This window comes from Mercenaria mercenaria, chromosome 9 (genome assembly GCF_021730395.1).
Source record: "Mercenaria mercenaria strain notata chromosome 9, MADL_Memer_1, whole genome shotgun sequence".
In the NCBI taxonomy this organism is placed as follows: Eukaryota; Metazoa; Mollusca; class Bivalvia; order Venerida; family Veneridae; genus Mercenaria; species Mercenaria mercenaria.
Window position 1 is genome coordinate 77,347,324 of NC_069369.1, and position 25,901 is coordinate 77,373,224.

The following is a 25,901-nucleotide window of genomic DNA, read 5'->3' on the forward strand; positions in this document are numbered from 1 at the left end:
GGGTTATTATGCTTGCTAAAATTCTTGTAACCTGACATGGACATATTTCTAGTAACCTTTCGATTGAACCAAACAGGACTTCAGGTTCTCCGTTCGTCCGAAAAATAATCCAACTGAATTTTATGATATTCCAAAAGTATATAAGAAAGGTTCATGACATTTGTTTTGTGTATAGGGGCAATATAGAGATTATGCATGTTATATCATTGTTTTCTTGAACAGATTTTTTGGTCGCTTTTGCAACGGAAACAGTAATCTGAACCCTGAGAGATATAATGTAGGTGACTAAGGTCCATGAAACTTTATCAGAGAATAGAAAATGATAATAAAAAATGGTTTCTGTGAGCCACAACTTTGATGGAATAACTGATTTTCAGCATTTCATCATCTCCCAACAAACTGCTTTTATGTGAAACTTCATACACATGCACCTGCATATAAGAACTTTCTTCAGGTGCTGACCTTAGCTGATAATCTAATAACTTTAATTTTGTATTAAAACGGACCGCCTACTCGTAATGTCAAGGTCATTGCAGGTAGAGGATTTGTATTGCATGGTAATACTTCTTTATCATGTTTATTCTTGACGGATTTTAGCAGTTTATATTACATATATTGTATTATGTGCTAAATTAAATGATGATAATTTGTAACCAGTCAGTCTAACGCAGTAATGATTAGGTAATTTCTCATATTGCAGTAAATTTACTTCAGACACAACACTTGGTGGCGTCTTCGATGCTTGCATCAATGAATTTCCTTGTTTCATGTCTGTATTTGCCTTTTCGTCATATCTCCGCAATGTTAGTACACACAATGAGAAAACAAGTGTTACGTTACCTGCTGGCGAAGAATCTGTAACAGTTACAGTTAATGTTTGATCTGTAGTCGCACTGTCTCCAGTATTTTGGGCTCTGAAACAGAATGTGCTGATTTGAATACTGATGGTTTATGATAGTATACATTACGCAACTTACATAATGGAAGACATCAATCAGTATAAAGATCTGAATCAAGCTAATTTCACTTTCAAAATGCTCTTGCGGGATTTTATCCAAATTTAAAATGTACCTCACGCACCACCAACAACTACTCTATCACTCTACCTCAAAAAGGGTTATTATGGTTCCGTAGAAGTGTGGAGATACAAATTTGGGAAACAAATTTACCAATGAAAAGCATGCTAGACATTTATTCACATCTGGTAAACAATGTAAACAATAGAGATTGTGTTTAGGAGGTTTTGATATGTTTTGATATAAACATAAAAGATACAGGATTCGTCTTATTGTTTTAAATGAATGGTAGACTTCAGAACATTGTATCCTTGTCAAAGCGTAGGGATATTAGCAGTTACATTCAACAAATACGTGTAATGATATCTTGAAGCAAGCTCAAGGAATGACTGTGTGAATAAACTCCACACTCAACAGCCGAAAAAAATTAGTGTTTGTTTCAAGATGTTACATTTGAAAATGTTTACCTCACGACAACTGAATGTGATGACACCGTTAATGATGTGATTGTACAGGACAAGGTGCTTCCAGATACACTAAATCCACTCCCTGATACAAAACTGCAGAAAAAGTAAAAAACAGCGTCATATTATAACAAGAGCTGTCCGTAAGACAGCACGCTTGGCCTTTCCCTTTGCTTGACTCTGAACTAGAGCTTTGCCAGTAAAAGGGGCATAAATTTGTCAAAATTCTAATCAGAGTTTGTTATGATGTAGCCTTTGATATTCAATTACTATTTGAAGTTTCAAGTCAATAGCTTTCATAGTAACAGAGATATTTGACTTTATCAAAAACTTTAACCAAAAAATTCTAAGTTAAAGAGGGGCATAAATCTGTCAAAAGTTTTGATAGTAGCAGAGATATTCAAAATAGCTATACATTTTCTTCTAAAAGTAGAGCTCAAATGTTTTTTTATATTACTCTGCCTTGTTCTTATAAGTGAAAACTATTCTTTAAATGTAAATTATCGTGTCACTTTATCATATTTGTTTAATTGCACGTTAATATTTTGTGAAAGAACAGATTGCAATTGAATTTAATGAGCAATGATTCATTTTTATGGTGATTATATTTACGTGTAAATTATCGATGTACAGACTGTATCATAGAACCTACATTTTACAAAGAAGCCTTTGTCAATCCCTTTTGCTTTGAAGTGTCAGTCATTTTTGCTTTGGTGTCTTACCTGTAAGTCACTGACGAAGAGTCTGTCGAGGTAGCAGAAAGTGTGGCTACTGCATCACAAGCGGAACAGTCACTTTTGTCCAACGAATAAGAGGTTCCGGATGTCCATGTTGGTCCTGTAGAAAGTTTCCCGAAAATGCGAGTCATTTAGTGTTTTGAATAAATGTAAACCATTCAGTAGTGAACAAGAATATATAATTACTAAACTTACGCGAATGTTACATAACTGACAATTATTCTATGTTTACAACATACTTTTGTATTTACTAGGTCCACTAAAAATATTGCTATTTGCGACAGAGACGGCTCGGTTTCTATGTATATATGCAAAACCAACCACTCTTAAACATTACTATTATTAGCAAACCGATGGATAGCAAACGTTGCGCTTAGTATAACTGACAATTGAGCCGCACCATGAGAAAACCAACCTAGTGCATTTGCGACCAGCATGGATCCAGACGAGTCTGCGCACAATTTTGTTTTGTTGATGGGACTCGTAGGTTGTTGATTCAAAGACACTGTCTGACGGGAACTTCAACAAGAGATCAGTCAAATATAGAGTATCCAGCCTATAGGATTGTCAGCTAATTGTTATTAATTGAAGATTATTAGTTTGAAACATTTAATGATTTACCTGATCCCTGAAATTATCTAGCTCATAACTGAAATCATTTACAAATCACTGGTACACGAACCATTTAGGCAAGGTAGCCAGTGGAAAATTCTATATATGAGATATTTGGTCTCACCAGCTATACTTTTGACAAAGGACATTCTACATCGTTTGTCAGCTAGTCTAAGGCATAGTCACCTTAGTGATTGGACCCATTTCATTGTTCAAAATGCTAAAGGCGTAGGCATTTCCCTGGCCCATATAACTAGTATCCTGACATTTACAATTTTGGTGTTGTATCACTTAAATATTAACCTTTAGCCTGCTAAATTTCTAAAATGGACTGGTCCATCATTTAGTGTGGACAATATTATTATTATTATTATTATACCAGAGTTATATAGCGCCCTTTTCATGATCAATTTCACGTTCGAAGGCGCTTTACATAGTTCAAATGCAGCCACACAGGGCGCATAATTCATCCTCTACTAGTACAGACACAGAGCGATCTGACCAGAGGGACAGAGTGAGACAAAGCCCCCACGACAGAGAGATCAGAAATCAGATAAGGCTTGTCCGGCTAACTTAGCCTAGCTCGTTGCGAATAGACAGCCTGGTTCTTAAACGTGCCCAGTGTATAGCACTGATACACGCAAGGATTGCCTGGGTTCCTGACCAGAACACCTCTAGTTGGGTGGGAAACACTAAAAAGCGTTTCTGAAAATTCCCGAGTAGCTGCCGGGTATCGAACCCCCGACCTCAGGATTGAAAGGCCAGTGTGCAAACCACTCCGTCCACCTCACAATACCATTTATTATCCGAAGGGGTATTCACTGAAAATTTACTGACTGAATAGCGAACAGTGCAGACCATGATCAGCCTGCACGGATGTGCAGGCTGGTCTTGGTCTGCACTGATCGCAAAGGCAGAATCACTTGCCGCCAGCAGGCTAAAGGTTAACACCTGCGAGATAATTAGTGGGGTCAGTTCACAAGTTTTAACAAAATCAAAGGGTTGGTCCTTTCCAATGAATTTTCGGTTGATAGAAAATTTATTTGTTCTGTTTGTACATTTTGATATTATTTTGTTATATATTGAATGTGATTTACCGGATGCTACGTCTGTAAATGTTATCGTCAAAGTCAAATCCGCATGTAGGCCATTACCACCATCGTGTTCTGCTCTGAAAAACAAACTAAATGCGCGTACGAAGGAACAATTTCTTCGTATTGAATAACGTCACGAGTAGCCTATTAGCAATATTACCAGTCATTATGCTGCGTCCTTAATTAACAAAAAAATCAAGATTTTCGAGTGGTTTGTCGTCTAATTTATCATCCTTTAGACTTCAGATGCGCAGGAATTGAACTACGAGTGCATAAGCTGAACGATGATCTGTGGTAAATTAGACGATAAGCCTCAAGAAGGCATTGATTGTTTTCATTCTTACATATTCATTGAAATATTTTTATGGCATCATGCTGCAATTTGACGTCATAATTGACGTTATAATGCTCTCTTATTGGTTTACGCGTTAACAATTGTTTATCGCAGATTCTAACAAGACCCGATTTGTTTTCCTATTAAACTAAGAAGGCTAAAAGGTGTGTGTTATTATGCAACAATTCATTTTTCTGACGTCACAATTCTTACGTCATAGCATCAAACGGCATAGCGGCGCGCTGGAAAAGAAATCAACAGAACACGGGCAAATATTTAATGGATGTCGTCGAAGATATACTTAATAACCCTTGATAACGTGTTAGAATCGAAATAATATATCTCAAACAGTGATTTGCTCTTGAATAAAATCATTGTTTGTTGTTTAGATACGTATTATTATATCACGAGAGCGCAGCCCGAGTGATATAATTTATTCGCATCTTAATGTAATCTTTATGTATGACTTAAATGCATAAGGATAAAATTTCATTGGGGCTGTGTCTTGGAATGTTTTAATTCCACATGTTATGATTCCATAATACATATAAAACCGAATTAAAATCCTGCACGAGGTGTAATACATAATGAAATGTTTAAATACCTAGCTGAAAAGCGACCAAATGGATTTGCTTACCTGAACGACGCTGCATGTAGGTTACTATGAAGTTCATATAGTTATACTGCATTGGTTGGCAAAACAGAAATACAAGTTTTTTACGAAATAAGTTTTCTTACCTGACCACGACTTCGTAGGACGCCTTTGTTATTGATCCTTGGACACACGTCAGAATTTTATTTCCAGAAAAGTGGTCAGTAATAGTGAATCCACCACCAGTTGGAGTCTGAGATATAAGGCTTAAAAAAGAAGTATTTCAAATTACAATTTACAACTATTAGAATGAACAGATATATCCTTTCATCTATTTCAGGAACATTCCTACGCAAAAATGGATAATATATACAGTTGAAACTTGGTATCTCAAACTCCAACGGATTGAGCGTTTTACTTTGAGATAACCGAAATTCAACTAAAAAATTGTATTTTAAGCACGTGTATTTGGGACATAAAAATGTCTTCGAGATAGCAAAAATTCTGTAATAAAAACGAGTTCGAGATAACGATTTTCATCTGCTAATGCTTTCAGAACAATTTATTACTGTCGCGTCATTACAACCAATAAAATTCCTTTATTGAATGAGTACACAAAATCTATAAGGATACAGAGGTGTAAAATGTTGTCGTTTTGCTTTTGTTTTTCAAAACTAAATAAATAACAAACATAAATTATACCTTCGTCTTGGATATAAAATGATAACGACACCGTCATGTTCTTGATAATTCAGATTCCATTTCGAGTTTTTGTCTTTTGCGTCAGTTTAATACCATTGCAATGGAACAGTGGAGACTTATTGTCAAAGATTGACAATCACATGCACTGAAGTACTCAGTACGCATTTTGTGGATACGAAAACTTGCCCAAATATATGTGTATGACACATTTAGATTGCATGAAAAAATGCAGACTCAGCCTTTGATTGTTTTGCAGAGTAAATGACAATCGTGATAATGAAAACATATCAAATTGTAAAGTGTTCTTAAGATCCCTTCCACTTGGTAGTGGAAGTAGGCTGAATAAAATTCAACCTCTTGAGAATACCATATTTTATAAATTGGTGTAAGAGACCTGGTCTTCTGACAGACTCTGTCAAGTGGACTTCCGTATTAATGACAATCCTTATATTTTCCATTTCATGTAGTATACAATATATCGATAAAACATAGGATAACGAATGATCCGAAAGATACGCGATGGAGCACTGCATATGTATACTTAGACGAGCAGAAAGATTACAGACAATACGATAAAAACAAGTGAATGAAGTATTGCCATGCAATACAAAGTCCCCTACTGGAAGGCACCTAATTTTCTCTACTGCAGTATAACATAATGAACTGATATCTGTCTATGTTGTATAAACAATATTGTACTATATATACAATATGTTATAACAAAACACTTGGATTAAAATGTGCATATATAAAAACCCACAGTTGTTTTCATATTGAATTTTTTTGGCTGATTATAAAAATGTTATCATGTAAGTTATTTATAGTAACAACAAAGGGAAATTAATCTTAAAAAAAAAAATTAAAAAAAAAATCTATATAATATAAGTCCACAAGAAACTCTTTATCAGGTAGAGATAGTTCAAAATACACCTAAAAATTGGATGTAACATGCATTCTGTACTACAGAAAAGTGGTCTCGATTTTTCTCTACCGCCAGTAATAAAAAAGTTACAATAAAATATATTTATAGTATCAACAAAGGGACGTAATTCTAAAAACAAGGGTGCCTCATGGTGGTGAACATTTGGTCCAAGTTACATCAAAATCCCTCCATGCATGAAGAAGAAATGTTCCGTACAAAGTCATTCTTGAATTTGACCTCTAAATATGACCTTAACCTCAGACCTAGGGACCTGGTTCTTCCGCATGACATGTTGTCTCATCCAGGGGAATATTTGTGACAACTGATATCTAAATCCTGCTTTGCATGACAAAGTTATAGACCGGACAGGAAAAAAATCCTCTTGACCTTTGATCTCAAAGTGTCACCTTGACCTTTAAGCTAGGGTTCTGGGTGTTGCGCATGACATGTCGTCTCATCATGGGGAACATTTATGCCAAGAAATATTGTAATCCCTTGATGGATGACAGAGTTCTGGATCGGACAGGGAAAAAACCTTATTGACCTTTGACCTCAAATTGTGACCTTGACCTTTGAGCTAAGGCTCTGGGCTTTGCTCATGACATGTTGTCTCATCATGGGGAACATTAGTGCCAAGTCATTTTAAAATCCCTTCATGGAAGGCAGAGTTATGGACGGGACAGGAAAAAAAAACTCTGTTGACCTTTGACCCCAAATTGTGACCCTGGCCTTTGAGCTAGGGGTCTGGGATTTGCTCATGACACGTTGTCTTATCATGGGGAACACTTGTGCTAAGTGATATTAAAATCCCTTAAAGAATGTCAGAGTTATGGACCGGACACAAAACAGACCCTGTTCACGCTATGTTAACATTTGACTGCTAAGTGTGACCTTGACCTTTGAGCTAGGGATCTGAAAGTTGTGCACGACACATCGTCTTATTATAAGGTACATTTGTGCCAAGTAATATTAAAATCCCTTCATGGATGGGAGAGTTATGGACCGGACAGGAAAAAAGCCTTGTTGACATTTGACCTCCAATTGTGACCTTGACCTTTAAGCTAGGGGTTCAGGTTTTGCACATGACACGTCGTCTCCTCATGGGGAACATTTGTGCCAAGTAATTTTAAAATCCCTTCATGGATGGGAGAGTTATGGACCGGACAGGAAAAAAGCCCTGTTGACCTTTGACCTCCAATTGTGACCTTGACCTTTGAGCTAGGGGTCCTGGATTTGTGCATGACACATCATCTCATCATGGGGAACATTTGTGCCAAGTAATACTAAAATCCTTCAAGGATGGGAGAGTTGTGGACCGGACAGGAAAAAAGCCCTGTTGACCTTTGACCTCCAATTGTGACCTTGACCTTTGAGCTAGGGGTCCGGGTTTTGCGCATGACACGTCGTCTCATCATGGGGAACATTTGTGCCAAGTAATATTAAAATCCCTTCATGGATGACAGAGTTATGGACCGGACACGAAATTGCGGACGGACGGACGGACAGACGGACGGACGGAATGACGGAAAAGTGCATTCCTATAGTCCCCAACACTGGTTTTCAACCAGTAGGGGACTAATAATGAGTACTAAGTAGATGCATTCTTAATCATATTATGTATTGTATATGGTATTTCACAATCTTGTTCAGAAACACTATATTGTAATTTTAATGTGTTTAAATCAACCTAGAGGGGACAGACAATAATTAAAACATTTTCATTTTGAAGCTTCATTTCCACCTCGTTTAAATGGTATATATATATAAAATAAATAAAAAAGAAAAACATCCAATGGGTTTCCTCTATCTGTATTTCTGTCTACCTACCGGTGTCATATTATAATCATCAGGGCAGACATATAAAAAATGTGAAGTAGCTACGCAACGTCACATGTGTACACATGTGTACACAACGTTATATTATGTATATTATGACGTCATCAATATTTGTTCAGTTTTGGTTTGAAAATATCAAAAAAAATAACGTTCCTTAGATAACCTAGCTGGAACATTATTATTATGAAATTTATAAAAAGGAAAAATTAAATAATGTGGGTCCATTTTAGAGCATAGATCTAAATGTTCACTAACAGGCAATTATCTTGTTGATGGATCTCTTATCTGCTGATCATGAACTGTCCTTCTGTTTCTTAATTTATCACCTGTGTGTCCAATATAAAACTCTTTGCATCCATTGCAAACCAAAACATACAAAACATTTTGGACAGTACAATCCATGTTTTCTTTTATATGAAATATTTCATTACTTAATTTTAAAGTAGAACCTTCTATAATGCGTTTACATAACCTACAGCGTTTGATAGTAACAAATACTGAACTCATCTTGAAGTACACGGTTTTGTAGCACGATACTGTTATGAATTGGTAGATCTTTACCTTTAGTATGAGGAAGGTTATAAGGGCTACGAATGCCTCAAGTACATTCTAAGAATACATTTAAACTTTAGCAACGTTTGAAATACCGATCCTAAGTTATTTAAAACTGCTGCATCATACTCGGCTGAGTAGGTAGAGCACATTAAGGCATCTTAAAGCGACTAACTCACACATTGTGGTGTGAGATTTAAAAAAGTGAAACTCTTCCTATAATCACCTTTATGTCGCATATTTGATGTTATAACAAATTGATGTATTTTCCATCGAATTCTGTTGAAAATCGTTGTTTTCCTAATAAATTTAAAGTAAAAGCATTTGTCTACGATTCTGATCAGGGTTTCATGGTTTATAAAGGCCTAACTATGGCGGATAGGTTTTTGAACACTATTTTTTCACTTAGCATGGCCTGTTTTTTGTTTAAATTTCTTTGTGGATGTGTTTTTGACATTTCGGTAGAAAGAATGGGAGAGGAGGTTGTATTTGGTGAAGCGAAACTCAATTTTAGCATGAGTAGTACTTCCAGGTCACAGCAGTGTGATTTTCATGTGATTTTACAGAAAGAAAATGTGACAAGATAAATCTCTCTTAGAATATATATGACCCCAACTTCTCTCTTCATGTTATGTCAGTTTTATCATAACTCTTTTAAAATGAGGTATGGATTTGTTCTCTGCAATCGGTCTAGCTATGTTTGGCAGCTCTTTAAAGAATGTCAGTTTTATATAGAATATATTGGGAATACTATTTAGGGGTGTGTGACCTAAACAGACACGGCATTCCGTTCAGCGAGTTCCTTGCAAACATCACTTGATAGTGAGAGAAAATAACACCATCGCCATGATAATCAATAGAGCGCACATGTAGCTGGCAAACAGTAACAAAATGGATGCCCTAGTGCACAGTAATGATTCTGGGTAAAGAAGTTGGGTATTTAATAGCGAATTTTCTAATATACGGCGTAATGCGATGTAAATCATCGTTAGGGAATTTTCAACAGCTTACAGACAAACTGTCAGGGAATGTGTACACCACTTACAATACATTGATTTAAAGATAAGTTTAATATCTTTTAAATGCATGTATGTCAAAGTGCATACTTTGTGGATGGATAGTGTGTAGTAAACAATATTTTACGTATCAAGGGAAACATTCCTTAAGCGACCATGATAATCAACACTTATTTTATCTTATGTTAGGGAATATGACACCACTTATTGTACATCATCATAAATGTGTTTTTATTGAAATATCTAACGCGTTCATCCCCAAAATAGGAAGCTGTACCTTCATACATTTGAAAGACAGTATTGATACCTTTAAAATGATTGTAACAAGTGGCGTTACATTCCCTGAAAGATTATCTGTATGCTGTTCAAAAGCGCTCCAAACGGCACTTTCCAAGAAGACTTAAGACGAAAGATTGAATATAATACCCATATATCCCCAAGATAAATACATAAATGCGGTCGACATACAATGTAAATACCTATAAATTGATGTATGGTAAGTGGTGTCACATTCCCTGGAAGAGGGTCTGTGGGATCTTCAGAAGTGCTCCGACCGGCGTTCTCCAAGAAGACGTAATGTAGAAGACTGAATGATTGAATAATCTACGATATTCATGCCCAAGATAGCAAATATGTCCTTTATATATTTGAAAGGAGATATAGATATATTTAAAATGATGTATGGCAAATGATGTCAGCTTCCCTGAGAAAGCATATGTGGACTGTTTAATGTAGTCAGAACGGCGTTCCTTCCTCGATACTTAAAGTACAAGATTGAATCATTTTCCCTATCCATTTGAAAGAAAATGTAAATACCTTCAAGATGATGTGTGAAAAGTGGTATTACATTCCCTGAAAGAGGATCTGTGGGATATTCAAAAGTGCTCCGAATGGCGTTCTGCAAGAAGACTTAAAGTAGAAGATTGAATATTATACCCTATTCATCCCCAAGATATGAATTTGGGCCTAAATACGCCTTAAAGACAACATAAATACCTTGAACATAATGTACAGTAAGTGGTGTCATATTCCCTAGCATAATATTTGTTTGTTGTTTAGCGTGGTCACTAACGGCATTCTTCTCTTGATATCATACGTACAAAATTGTTTATTACACCCTATGCTCTATCCTCAAAGTATGCACTTTAAATTACATGCATTTAAAATACATTAAAATTACCTTTAAATCCATGTAAAATAAGGGGTGTCACATTCACACAGTATGCTTATAAGCTGTTGAAAATACCCTAACGATGATTAACATCACATGCAAGACCGTATATTAGAAAATTTGCCGCTACCTGTAAAGAACCGTGGAACCGTCGCCTGATTCAGCGTTAATTGTTGTTACAGATGTTGTACAGGCTGAAGAAGCAACAGATGTTGAAGTAGACGTCTTCCAGTCTGGTGGATCTGTTGGTCCTACAAAAAAAACATGATAACTGTCGCAAAAAGTAACTATAAAGGAATCAGTCGGATACACCTGGGTATACATTATTCTGTTACGCAAAGAGCCGTCACTGCTAACTGTGGCGTTAATGATTTTGTTCATAAAACATATACAATACATATTGTTAGTATAAGAGCAGGCGACTTTACAAAATACTATCTGATATCAAAGCACGCGCAGTCTGGTTAGGATCCATGCTGTTCGCTTTCAAAGCCTAGTGCAATTAGAGAATCTATTACTGGGCTGGTCTGGATCCAATGCACTATGTTGGTTTTCTCAAGGTGCGGCTCATGTTTTCCTAAAATACTCACAGTTTGATGTGAAATGTATGACTTGATTTATGAAACTACTTTTGATTGTATGACTTATTTTCACACCTTATTTCAACTTGAATCAGGTATGAAAAACACATGATTCCCAGTCAGTTGGCACTGAGGACAAACGAAATATCGGAGATCGAACTCGCGGCTGTACAAGTAGTCACTCGTAGTCGTGTAGGTTACCGGACAAGCATACTTTCAAAAGAATAAAGGAAATAAAATCGGAATAATGATAGGGTTGAGTCTTTAAAAGTAACCTCGATGTTTTTTTACTTACTTTAAAACGTCTCTAAAACACTTTTTAAACCTAAGTAGCACACGCTTTATTGTACACAAGGCCAATTGCAGAAACGTATATCGAAAGCCGCTCATCAAAAACATTTGAAACAGTTTTATTTTCACTAAAATATGCTCTCAGATAGACAACAGTAGCAATTTATCTAGTCTTGGGAGATTAATATGAATTCAAATGCTCCTTTCAAACATTTAATTCAAACGGCGGTAAATTACAGAACTCTTCTGCTCAGAAAACGAAAAAAAGATGCCATAAGATAAGCTATATTTCAGATTTACAGCAAATATTTCTATATTTATTTTGGTTTAAAGATTATTTTGATCATGTGATTCCGCACACTGACATAGGTAACTGTGGTTAGCTTGGCAGTCAGCTACACAGTCACCATACGACCCATATTGTGCATATGAGACTTAAGACCAAACAAAACAAACAAATTCATTAAAGTACAATATATTCTACATAAAAATTTAGATATAAAACATCCTTGGCTATAATTACCTGCTATAATAACATGGAAAAGGATCCATAGCAAATACATCGTTTGTATTCTGAAAAGTAAAAAAGCGATGTAAAAATGACATGTTTCTTTGTTTATTGTATGGGTACTGTTGCTAGCCTGTATGAAATACGTGTACACTGTCTTTCGAGGAAAGTTGGGATGTCAAAGCGAGATTTGGAGCGGATAAACCGCGGTCTAAACTCCCCAGTCGTGGTTTCCAAGTCGTGCCCCTACGTATTTCTATGTCTGTTTTTTTACATCTTTGTATCTCATTATATATTATCATTCTATTAAAGAGTTTTATGTATATGCGTGCATGGTTTGTGAGCACGTGTGTAATTTTCTATGGAGGGTATTTGTATACATGGCTCTTAGAATGTTTTACTTGTTTATCTTATTACGGCGCTCATGCTAATAGACAGCTTCACTTGATCTGGCAAGTGCTATGAAGTGTTGTAATGCTCAGCTGTCTGTCTAAGGAAATGTGTACACCTATGTTACTCCTATTGACCATTCAACCCGACACCTGATATCGTGACGTATTTTTCTAGTGACGTAATAAGACTTTTGCCAAGTAGACAATAAAACTTTTATTCTAAAAAGTGGTTGTTGATATATTTCAAAATTAACTGTGAAAAAGCAGTTTCAACGATAGAACTGTATGACCCTTTTGTATAACATCAAATGAACCTGCAGGATTAAAACGTAACGTAAAGGTGCAACATTCCAGAGGTGACGGGGTTCAACCGGGTACGATTGTTTGCATACGTCACATTGTTATTTGTTATTGCATATTTGCATTTTAGCGTACTTAAGCAATGGAAAGCGGTCATTTTTAGTCACGGACGAACGTTTCGCCGATAGGTGAATACTTTGTTGTTTTGCAGATCTGTAACTTGAAAACATGCAGCATAGGATCAACTAAAACAATATGAAACAAAAAGAATGCAAAGCTGTAAATATATTATATAAAACTTTGTTTGGGAATTTATTTGGTTGAAATATTATGGTTCCGGAAGCCTCGTTCTCATTTCACTTGGAAGTCGACATTACACCTTACATCCTTTCATATTTATATAATCTGTAATTTCTTTTGAAAACAGTATTTCCTGTCAGACGTTTGGATATCTGATTGCTGAAAGGTCGTCAAATACTGTATAATTGTAGAAAACATTTTAAAGTCTTTGAAAATACATCTGGAGCCATTATTAAATATGACATTTTTATACAAAGTTGAGTGTAATATTTAAGAATCATACAAGTATATTCAAACTCAAAATATTGATATTTACTTTCAATACTCAAATTGAATTATTTACAAACCAGCATTTCAACTAATAACGGGCAGATGTGTTTCATTAAATCTTATTGGTGAATTTAGTAAATTCTAGTTTAGCCCAGATTTTGACTGTATAAAAGTAAGATGTTTTACAAAATGTTAAAATCTTTTGGCAAATTTAGCACATTACTGGAATTTATTGACGTCAAAGATTTCAAATATTTGGATACATATATTTGAGGTATGTAACTGCTTATGCTTTTATTTCAGGTCAATCAAAAACAATTACCTTCTTCGATTTAGAAGAAATAAAATTATCATAAATAAATCCTTTATAACAGCAACAAAATGCTATGTTGCTCTCCTTTTTCTTAACATGCAATGAAGCGGTTACAATGTGTGACGAAATTGCTGTTACATTACCTAGACCACTTTAGTGCAAAATCAAGTCAAGTCAAATATTTCATTAACGCCTCATCACATGTACAGCATATCAAAGATCATCATAAAACAGATAAAGGTACAAGTGTCTTTCTTAACAGAAATATAGAGACGGATGAGATTATCTCATTGGCTTCAGCTTTTAACATTTATACAAACTGTTTCATTATGGAAAAATATTTCGTATTTAAACTGCTCAATGGTATGAAGAAAAGCTGTGGAACCCATATCATAAATATTAAAAATGCATTGCATGCAAATGAATATTACACTCCAAAATCAAATGTTGGAAGGGGTTGGGGGCAGGGAGCGCACCCCTCTCCCCAATTTTGAGTGTCAAATAACAGTACATAAAGGAAAAATACCAATTTGAGACAACATTTAAATGTACTGATAGGGATCTATTTCATGTGATGTCTGTTGTAAAGAAGGGGAAGGTTTTTATTTTAAACAAAATATCTGATGCCACTAACATCACCAAACTGGTGTAACAGCTTATTAACTGCTGTAACTGCTGGCAGTAGTAGCAGTTAACTGTTGCAACTGCTGCTACTGCTGTACTGCCAACTTCACGCCGATATTCCTGGGTACCTGTCAGTTTATCCTGTTAATTGATGCCCTATCTGCTACCGCATTGTCACTTTAAATTTAAAACTACTTTTGTTTATGCGTTTACTGTATTTATTTATCAATTTCTTTTTTATAATTTAAGATGCATTCATAGTATCTAATCACAGGATTACAATATATAAATTTTTGAAAAAGTCTGTAAATGAAGCTAACAAGAAAATACATCTTGTCTAAAATGCTGTTGACTTAAATTTTGACTTGTAAAGATAGCATCTGTGTCATTTTTCTAATTGAAATTGTGTTGATCTTGTTGTGAATAAGAAGGTGAGACTATATCGTCTATTCAAACGGCCTTGTTCATTCATATAAACGATCTCACCAATCCATATAAACGGTCCATATAAATGGCCTCACCAATCCATATAAACGGCCTCACCAATCAATATAAATGGCCTCACCAATACATATAAACGGCCTCACCAATCCATTAAAATGGCCTCACCAGTCAATATAAATGGTCTCAGCAATCCATATAAACGGCCTCACCAATCCATATAAATGGCCTCACCAATCCATATAAACTGCCTCATCAATTCATATAAACGACCTCACCATGTAAATGAATTCTCTTACCTATCTGTAGCTATTTACGAATAAAATATAGTCCAATTTTTCATGTAAAAGAAATAACTGTCCTTTTTATATTATGTCTAAAGGAATTTAAATAATGGATTATAAAAGGCGGTGACATTCATATACTTCCGAAACGAAATTCTCTCAAAGCTTTGGAATTTAAGGTTCGTTTGTAGTCTTTAAATGTGTATGTAAAACTTTAATAAACAAACACGCAGTATTGATATTGAACGAACTAAAATTAAGTAAGAGATATTTATATGACAACAACAACAACAAACTTTATTAGCAATATCGACATAACATGTCTTTGGCTAATGAACAGATATAACTATAATAAATAACTAGATCTACATGCACATGAGTAAACATTACAATTATATGTATAATAAAAGAAATTCATATCGATGGTCTTAACTATAACGTTTCTGCCCTTAATTTATATGACTCGTTGATAAATTTACAAATATTTATTACAGTTTTTCTTTTTCTTGATCTCATTAATCTGTTGAATTTCTGCATAGTAGGCCATGAAAGATGTGGTATGTATTTTGATCGAATATTGGAATATTTGCAGCAAGTCATCAAAAAGTGATATTCTGATTCTACGACATTATGATTAAATTTCTACAAATTCTATTAGCTCTATCGGTACCAACATATCTTCCTGTTTCTATAGCCAGGCTGTGTGCTGAAAGACGAAAACATGTAAACAACTTTCTGAGATAGTCATTTTCTACAATTCTAAATTCGGTTTTGAATTCTGTATAATAATCAAGTTTTGACATATTGTTGATATCAAGTGCCAGTTTTGCTTAAATTGGACTCGGAGACTATTCTGTAACATAGGAAAATAATTTATATTTTCATTAATGTTGTTCCACAAATTGCTAAAACCTAAGTCATGCAATAGTGATTTCACATATTTAGCCCAATTAAAACATCTTGGGGAGTCAATATTATTACACTGCATAGTAAAAACATGGTACATAAGTAAATCTTTATTATTCATCAGTTTCAGCCAGTACTTCAAAACTCTTTCCTTACACAGTATAGACAAAGAATATCTTCCTAATTCACCAAGAACAGCCATATTAGGAGTCTGGGGTTTAACCCCAAGCATTTTTTTTGCAAAATTTCAAGTGAACCCTATCTATAGATTTGGTATCATATACACCCCATATCTCTGAGCAGTAAAATAAAATTGGTTCAACCATGCGATCAAATAATAAAAGCTTTGAGGGACTAGTCAGACAAAGATTTAATTGCCTCCACCATTGATCCATTACTGCTAAACTTTACCCCGAGGTAACAAAAAGAGTCTACGATCTCTAACGGTTCATTATTAATACACCATTGATAATTTTCTACTTTTATTCGTTTTCTTAAAATACATATTTTTGTTTTATTAATATTGATCTTTAATACCCATTTAACAGAATATACATATAAACTATCTAATTGAGCTTGGAGGCTTTGTTTGTTCGTAGTAAAAAGGACCATGTCGTCTGCAAATAACAACATATAAATACATAGTTGAATTAAATCAGTATCAACCTTAATACAGGCTGATACATGTTCATAAACTGATGTTAACATTTTAATCATTTTACTACTCACGCCAATGTCAAGTAGTTTATACCACAATATTTCTCTGTCAATAGTATAAAAGGCCTTTTCATAATCTATAAAGGCACAATATAGTGTTTCATTAGTTGACAAAAGTTTCTGAATAATACTGTGGAAGATGAATACACAGTCAGAAGTACTTCTATTATTACGAAATCCAAACTGGACATTACTGAATATAGATTGACTCTCACACCAGTTATTTAGTCTGCCACGTAAAATAAGAGAAAACATCTTTGCCATTGTATTTATAAGAGAAATGCCTCTATAATTACTGGGGTCAGACTTGTCACCTTTTTTATGGATTGGCACAATAATACCTTTTGTCCAACACAGCGGGTAAACACCATCATTAAATATCTTGTTAAAATTGGAAGTAAAAATGGAGTTATAAAACCTTTTGCATCAATAAAAATGTCAGATATTATTAAATCACAACCGGGTGCCTTATTTCTTGACAAAGAAGAAATTGCTTTATTTATTTCACCCTCCTCTATAGGTTTATCTAGGCATTGTATTTCTACCAGATTATCTATATCATTAGACATATTAAAGATGAAATTACTCTCAACCTTCCTGTTAAGAATTTCCGAAAAATATGAAGCAAACTGGGCTGCATCAATTTGTGGTGATTTTGCATTTTTCAAATTTCTGTATGTATTGACTTTGCTCCAAAATTGTTTTGGGGAATTTTTGCTCAAGTCGTAAAAATTTCTTTTTTTCTTTCGAGAAACATTTAAATTTGGGTTTTCTTTTGGCGTCAGAAAAATGTTTTCTACTTTCTAAGAATGCAAACTTACTGACTAAAGTAAAGTCTAACTTGAATTTTCTAGGGCACTATATCGCAAAATGTCATCACTTAACGAATCGAAAAAGTCATATTCATATAGAGTTTTCATTTCTATATGACGCAACTGTCTTTATCAGTATGTAATCTGATCGCACGCCAATCATATCGTATTCACGTTATATATTTGTTTGAAGAAAAAAATATAACTGCATGTGTGTTTGACTCATCCATATTGATTTACCCTAATGCATACCGTAATAATAATTATAAATTTGTCTTGAATATTTGATATAACATTGTACATCTTAAACAGTATGTATTGATAAAGCTACTGAAATATCAAATAATATTATTCTTGTTGGAGATGTTAATGAAAATCAACTTAGTGATACCAATATAAAATTTACCGACCTGCTCATGACATACAACATGACTAATTTTATTACAGAAGCAACTCGCGTCTGTAATAACTCTAGTACCTTAATCGACCCTAAAGCTGTTTCAAATGGCATTCCCGTGTTTAAGGCTGGTATTTTGAAAACAGACAATTATATAAGCGACCATTACGGTACATATGTACATATTGAAATTAACCTCCAACATAATATACTTTTTAAAAGAAAAGTATGGAATTATAAACGCGTCGATTTGGAAATGTTTATTAACCTGATACAAGCAACTGATTGGTCCTTTTTATACGACGGTACTCTTAACAACGCGTGCGACTCTTTTGTTATCAAATTTCTAGAACTAGCAAAAACATGTATACCGTCATCTTTTGTTACTGTCCGCCCTAATGACAACCCTTGGTACAATTCAGAAATACGGAAAACCTCGCGACAACGTGATCGACTGAAAACCACCGCAATTTGTTCTAGAAAAGATTCTGATTGGCACAAATATAAATGTACACGCAAAAAAGTAAATAATATGATAAATCATGCAAAAGAGTTATTTTATAGTAATATAGAATTGACCTTGAATGACCGCAAATACAAATACATGGCATTTATATAGCGCAAAAATTATAAAATATTTTATTGCGCTTTACAATTACATAACATACATTTAACATATATACATACAAAATATGAACAGGATTCTAGAACTTAGATTTAGAGATTTGGTCATGTATAAATTCTATTTTACACCACTTCTGATATTTTGTATTTTAACAAGACTACACTCATTGTTCATGAAACTGCCTAAATAAATGTGTTTTTAGTTTTGATCTAAAGCTGGCTTCAGACTGAATGTTTTTCAGATAGCTAGGCAGATCGTTCCACCATTTGGGACCAACGACTGCCATAGATCTGTCTGCTAATTTTGTTCGCCGTCTAGGGTTGTTAAAGTTAGTGTAACTTTGTGAGCGAAGTCTGTATCGTTGTCGAATAGGTACAAACATTTCCCTCAGATACTGGAGCTGTACCATTGATGACACGGAAGACTATTACTAAAACTTTGAACTTGACTCTAGCCTTAACTGGAAGCCAGTGTAATTCTTTCAGAAATTCGGCACTTGGTTTTTCATAGGAAGCATTCTTGACTACTCTAGCGGCATGATTATGGACTCGCTGTAGTTTATTGATTTGGTAGGATGGAATTTCTGAAAATAAACTGTTACAGAAGTCAATGTGGGAATGAACCAATCCATGCACTAATGATTCAGATGACTTTTGTGTGAGATGTTTCCGTATAGCCCTAAGGTTTCGTAACTGCACATGAGCTATCTGACACTTTTTCTGAATGTGATGGTCAAAGTCGATCGTATTGGTCATAGTTACATCTAGGTCTCTGACATGATCGACTCATTTTACGTCACACCCACCAACGTTTACACTTGTGATGTTCAATTTCGCTAACTGTTGTCTGGTTCCATACATAATAATTTCAGTTTTTGACTGATTCATTTTCCGTTTGAAGGTTGTCCTCCATTTTATGATTTCATTGAGACAACTGTCGAGTTGTTGAAGAACAGTTGTCTCATTTTGAGAATTTCCCGCTTGCATTTTTAACGCAATCTTGTGGTCGTCCGCGTATCCATAGAGATCAGCTGGATATTTCTGCACGCACCACTCGGTTGAGAGCCGATATATACAGGGTAAAGATCACCGGTCCGGAACAAGCACCCTGCGGGACACCAAACCTCAGTGGCTCCGTGTCAGATGCTGACTGTTCGACTAAAACTTTCATTGTTTTGTTCGTGAGATAAGATTCTACCAACACAGATCCGCGTCAATATTGGAAAATTGTTAAAATGTTAGTCAAAGAAAACTCAGAAAGAAATAACATCATCCCAGCCCTTATAAATAATGATCAAACTTCTTCTGTGTCTGATATTGACAAGGCAAATACTCTGAATAATTATTTTGTGTCCATTTCAAATTTAGATGATTCGAATGTTTCTCTTCCACTTTTATTGCCAAGACAGACTCTTTGCTAAATGATATAACAATTTCGGAACAAGATATATTTGATGTTATTTCTAACCTGCAATTAAACAAAGCATCTGGACCCGACAAAATAAGCCATCGTATGTTAAAAGGAACAGCATCCACAGTTAAAAAACCTCTTAATATTTTGTTTAACAGGTCCGTACAAGAAGGTATTTACCACAATTGTTGGAAACAAGCTAATGTTATGCCACTTTTCAAAGAAGGAGAAAGTAACACCCCCTCTAACTATAGACCAATCTCTTTAATCAGCTGTGTAGGTAAAGTCATGGAGCATGTTATTTTCAAGTATATGCATAATTTTTTAATGTCAAACAATTTAATATACAAAAGTCAATCAGGGTTTCTACCAGGACATTCCACATTTTTTCAACTCATAGATATATATAATCAAATTTGCAAATGTTTTGACGAGAAAAAAGCAAAATGCATAGTCTTTTGTGACATATCAAAAGCCTTTGATAGAGTTTGGCATAAGGGTCTTATTTTTAAACTTAGACAACATGGCTTTTCAGGCCGATTTTGAAATTTTAGCCAGGCGTATTGAAATTTACTTCCAGTCTACTATTTCCTCTGCAATAAAGTTATGGAATGATCTGAACATTGAAACTCGTCCTCTTTCGGCTTTCAAAAGTAAACTTAAAGAAATTTTCAAGCCTCCACAATCCCCTACTTTTTACTTAATCGGTGACAGACGATACTCTGTGTTTCACGCTAGGATACGAAACAAGTGCAGTAATCTAAACGCCGGCTTGTTTAATAATCACATCAGAGAATATCCAAAGTGCGACTGCTGATCCGAAACGGAAGATGCAGAACACTATTTCTTTAAATGCATCGTTTTTCACATCAAAGAAGAGAACTTTTTTCTAAAACAAGATTATTTCATCCACTAAGTGTCAATAAGTTATTATACGGCAATGATAATATTTCTATAGAAGATAACACTACTTTTTTCATCGAAGTTCAAAACTATATCAAACACACAAGACGTTTCGACAGTACATAATGAAATTCTTATGTCCTCTTGTCATTTTTACGTTACTTTTGGGACAGGATGTTTTTGATTACTTGGTAGACACTCGGGGATATGGAGCAGCATATTTGTTTCTTTTCTTCGTTAACGCATCTATCATGATACAACCATAACTTGACTATTTCTCATACTTATTAATTATCATCGTGTAATTATTATTATAATTACTATTATTGTTATCATTTTGTTACTATCATTGATATCATCATCATTATTATTTCCCTTCTTCTTCATCATCTTCTTCTTATCATTGTAATTATTATTACTATCATTACTATATCAGTACATTTGTTACTGATTATGTATATGTGCTGTGTATTATGTGTTCAGAAGCAATAAAATATGATTAAATCAAAAACATTATATTTCTAAAAACATTATATTTCTAAATATATATGCATGTCTTTCATAATGTATTCATAACTGATTTGAAATACATTAGGTTCAAATCTCCATTCACATTCACATTTTCAATGAGCAGTTAAATTTCTGTGATTTAAAAATGCAAGTGCAGTATGACAAATATTATGATTTGAAAAGTGCACAACATTTCAATCTTTTTATACTCTCAGATGACGCAGTTAAACGTTTTAGCCCTGCTATAATGTAACACTTGCCATGAACAGTATATTCTATGTTTACTTTTCTTGAATTACTTATCCCGTAACAACAGATGTCGGGTTTCTTTCCATCTTCACAATAACCATACCTTTGATTATGCAAAAAATGACGTAAAAATTTGAAATGAATAGCTTTGTTAAGTCAATTTTAATTCTGTGAAAGGTGGTTCATAACATTTGAGCAACATTTTAGCCTACCGAGATAGTCAAAGGGAGGTTATAATAATTTTTTAACTTGCATTTCTAACAAGTTTCGGCAAAACATGTACTGTCAATACAAATCTTTGACAACTTAAATACAATAGTGCTTAAATTCATAGTATTCTTTAGGCAAATTGTGTTTATTTAAATTATACTTATGCTGCCATAATCCTAACTTGGTAGCGCAACCAGGATAGAAAATCAAATTTTGAAAATACTTCCATTGAAAATTTAACGTGTATTAAGAAATCTGTGAGCACAAGTAAATGTAAAATGATAAGCTGGTAAAATTTTGAACAAAACCATTGTTGACCAAAATCTGATTTACCACCTTAAAAGAAACAGTGTTATTTAAACGTTAATATCACACATGCGTTTTTACGACTGACGTCACATACCAATTATTCACCAGTTCCATACTAGAATTATTTCTCAAAGGTTACTGTGAATTTGGGTCAAATGTCAGTAATTCAAATCCTTCTTTGTTTTATATAAAAACGACAACTTCAGGTCGCATTTACGTACCTTTGGAGTATAAACATGAAACCATTTAATTTCATGTAGAATGTATCCTGGCAGTAAAAAAGTGTGATTAAAGCACTCGTTCTACACGAATTAGCGAACAAAAAATGGAAAAATTAGGATCTTTTTACGTCTGACTTCTTTTGACTACACCAGGGAAGCACATTTTCGACCGAATTATTGACCTTATTGTACTTCCTTTGATATTATTTACGTAAAGAAGTTCATTTCTGAAACAAATGCATGTCAATAACATAGGGCAGTTCATCCATTTATTCATTTTGACATGGGATATTAATGAACTGGTAATCACTTCTTGCAATACTAAGTTGAACTTGAAGATAAATAACACATTTCGATTTTCAGTAAATATATCTGGGAATTTTACAATAGAAATATCAAATTTACACCATTGAAAACATTAATTAAAAAATGAAAATGTATTTGTTTAAGATGTTATGTAATAGAATTCTCATTTCCAAACACTTTTGCAAAACATGAAAGCTTACATTGTATATAGCAACATTTTTTGAATTGCTATATTGACTCTCCTGGTGACAAAGTATTCAACAGTCTTAAGATATATTCGTTCGACTATAGGCAGTTGGTCCGTAATGACAATCGGCAATTTCCGTTCATTTACGTATTCTCCGTATACAATTTCGGCATTCTCCGGTTGTGATGAAAAATAATTTTCTGAAATGGCCGAAGGATGCCGAAATCGCATACGGAGGATTCGTTATTGCCCGGATATTGCCGATTTTCATTACGGGTCCATTACCTTAATGTTATAATCCTCGAGGTTATTTCAGCTTAACATGAAAGAACTTAGATATAATGTTATCTAACAATATGTGGACAAAATATATACAGTGTAAAATACTACACTAATGCACGCTTGTACTGTTGCAGCTTTTATACATTTAAATGCACGAGACTGAATGAGCAAAAATGAATTCAATTATATAAATGTTATCTGAATTGTACGAAACATTGACAATGCAAGCAATTAACCCTTACCCTGCTGAATTTCTATAATGACACGTAATATGAAATTGAAGTGAAGTAAACATAAAATGCAGCAGTTGGTTATGTTATTAAACACCTGATACCGTAAAAGATGTTTAGATGGGGTATTACCAAGATAGATTTATAACTTTCGTCATTTTGGCCTTAAGGTATTAGATACTTTATAGTGTACCTCCTTTTGAAGAGTATTCAATTTCTACCATAAACCTACTTTTGACGGGGCATAGGTTCAAGACCAAATGGGACCAAATTGTTTTCCTTATATTCCTTTTTCTCTAGTATTTACTTTTTTCAAGATTTATTATTGATTTATTGTACAAAATTGGAAATTTTTGATTTGATAAGCGATTTCTTGCTGTTCAAAGTGAATTGACCTCTGAAACAGAAGGGGGCAGAGTTAGACATCTTTAAAAATACTGAGTTACATGCGGTAAAAGTTTTGCCTTTACTCTTTAGATTGCAATTGTTGAAGAAATGAAGGTAGGGTTTACTTCTGCCCCAGGCTTATTTCTGAAGGAAGTGACAAAATTTTAAACAGTCCCATAGGACTCGACCTTAATTTTTCAATGTTAGTGTTATAATTTTGTTTGATTAAATCCTTTTACTTGAGGTACCCTTGTTTTCCAATAGTTTGACGTTTCTTTCATCAACATTAATGGTATAATGAATTATTTGCAAACATTTTGGACAATGGCCATCACTTTGAAATTTGTCTCTACTTGAGCTTGAGAAAATATCATAAATTATACAAAATTTATAAGAAAAAAAAACAGCACGGTAACCAAGTGAATGCGATTTTTTAAACATTTCTATTAGGTATCTAATATGTTAATTACATTATTATCCTTCATTAGCATTTTTACAAACTTCAGAACGTGCTTACCTTTTTCTAAAGCTCGAAAGTAGATTAGTTTCAATTTAAAAGATATGTCATTTCATGTTTTTAAATAAAATGTAAATTGTCAATGCAAATGTAAAATTGGAGAGAAAATTCAATAGAATATGTTGAGAGTCATTATTTATGATTATATCTTTGACAATTAACTACATTTATTAGCCTATACTTACTGCTTGCAAAATTATCTAAGCGTTCAAACAAATTAGCAAAAACAAACGCAAAGGAGGTTTTACAAATGTTAGAACTTCTTTACTTTTCTTTACTTCTTTTCAAATACCTTATATTCATAATTTTGATTCAATGTTAAACGACTTGAAAGTTTAAGATTTCCTATGCACATTTTGCGTGAGACATATTCCTTTGTCTATATGTAGCAATACACACTTGTGTGTTTCAACATAATGATCAATACCACCTCGTCGTGCGCCTTATATCCAATTATATAATTTCAATATAATGGTATTTACACTGTTGACGTCATGACTGGGAATTTAGTCCGCCCTGTCAGTTTATCAGTGACTCTTTGGCATAGTATCTAGAATTTTAAGTTAATGTAAAATAGTTAAAACACAAAGGTTGAGTGCTTATATATAGCATGTATGACCGAGTGCAATACTTAAGTCTTGATTTGATCAGTTTGAGCCATGCTGTTGAAACTAGCTTAAATTTCCATGTAGTTTTTGGGTCGGGGCTTTGCTCCGACTCAATGCAATAATAGATGGTAAACGAAAACCACTACACTTTTTAGTGCAAAACGGCAAATAACAAAAATTAGTGCAGCTATAACAAAGCGCATGAATATCGTCAGGACTATTTACGGCTATTTTTATATTAACGGCTATTTTTAGAATGCAGTCGCCAGTGACGTCATCGATATATGTCATGTATACCGCATGATTAAGTTAATACACACAACAAACACGATTGCTTCTGAGAAACTATTCCAAATAAAAACTTGACGGAAACCGTATTCCAAGCGCGAAGTTTCGCTCAAATGATATAAATGAGCATTCGGTATTTGAGCTGAAACTCTGGCTTGAATGTGGATTACCTAACCGTGGAGATAAACCGAAAGTTATAGTAGAAAAGGTTCGTAAATTATAACGTTCGCCGTTCAGCAACACTTGTCATGACTTGATTACACCTGAATCCGTAACTTATAATTGCAGATTCGAATGCTCGCTTTCATTTTTTAAACCTAGCTTATTTTGTTGCATGTACATCTTAAAGAGTTTTAAGACAGGAAAGTGCACAGACTGGAAATTATACACTGTTTTTCAAAGAGCCTACTGATTATGCTGTATTTGAATGGGCCTAAAATTTCATTTTCATTTTTTTATTGAATGGCTGCATAAT

At 34.1% G+C, this 25,901-nt stretch overlaps 1 protein-coding gene across 3 annotated transcripts in view; it reads right to left on the minus strand.

The window, feature by feature from the left end:
• The window catches only part of LOC123547536 (protein dachsous-like), a 128,843-nt gene extending 116,342 nt beyond the window's left edge, over positions 1 to 12,501 (minus strand). For all 3 annotated transcript variants that reach the window (XM_053551794.1, XM_053551795.1, XM_053551796.1), the window contains exons 1-7: positions 12,444 to 12,501; positions 11,179 to 11,299; positions 4,996 to 5,115; positions 3,927 to 4,000; positions 2,203 to 2,317; positions 1,484 to 1,576; positions 841 to 914 (exon numbers count right to left, since the gene is read on the minus strand). In XM_053551794.1, coding sequence (XP_053407769.1) covers positions 841 to 914; positions 1,484 to 1,576; positions 2,203 to 2,317; positions 3,927 to 4,000; positions 4,996 to 5,115; positions 11,179 to 11,299; positions 12,444 to 12,483 — 637 coding nt within the window. In that variant the 5' untranslated portion in view covers positions 12,484 to 12,501. The remainder of the gene's footprint in view (positions 1 to 840; positions 915 to 1,483; positions 1,577 to 2,202; positions 2,318 to 3,926; positions 4,001 to 4,995; positions 5,116 to 11,178; positions 11,300 to 12,443) is intronic.
• Between the last annotated feature and the right edge of the window lie 13,400 nt (positions 12,502 to 25,901).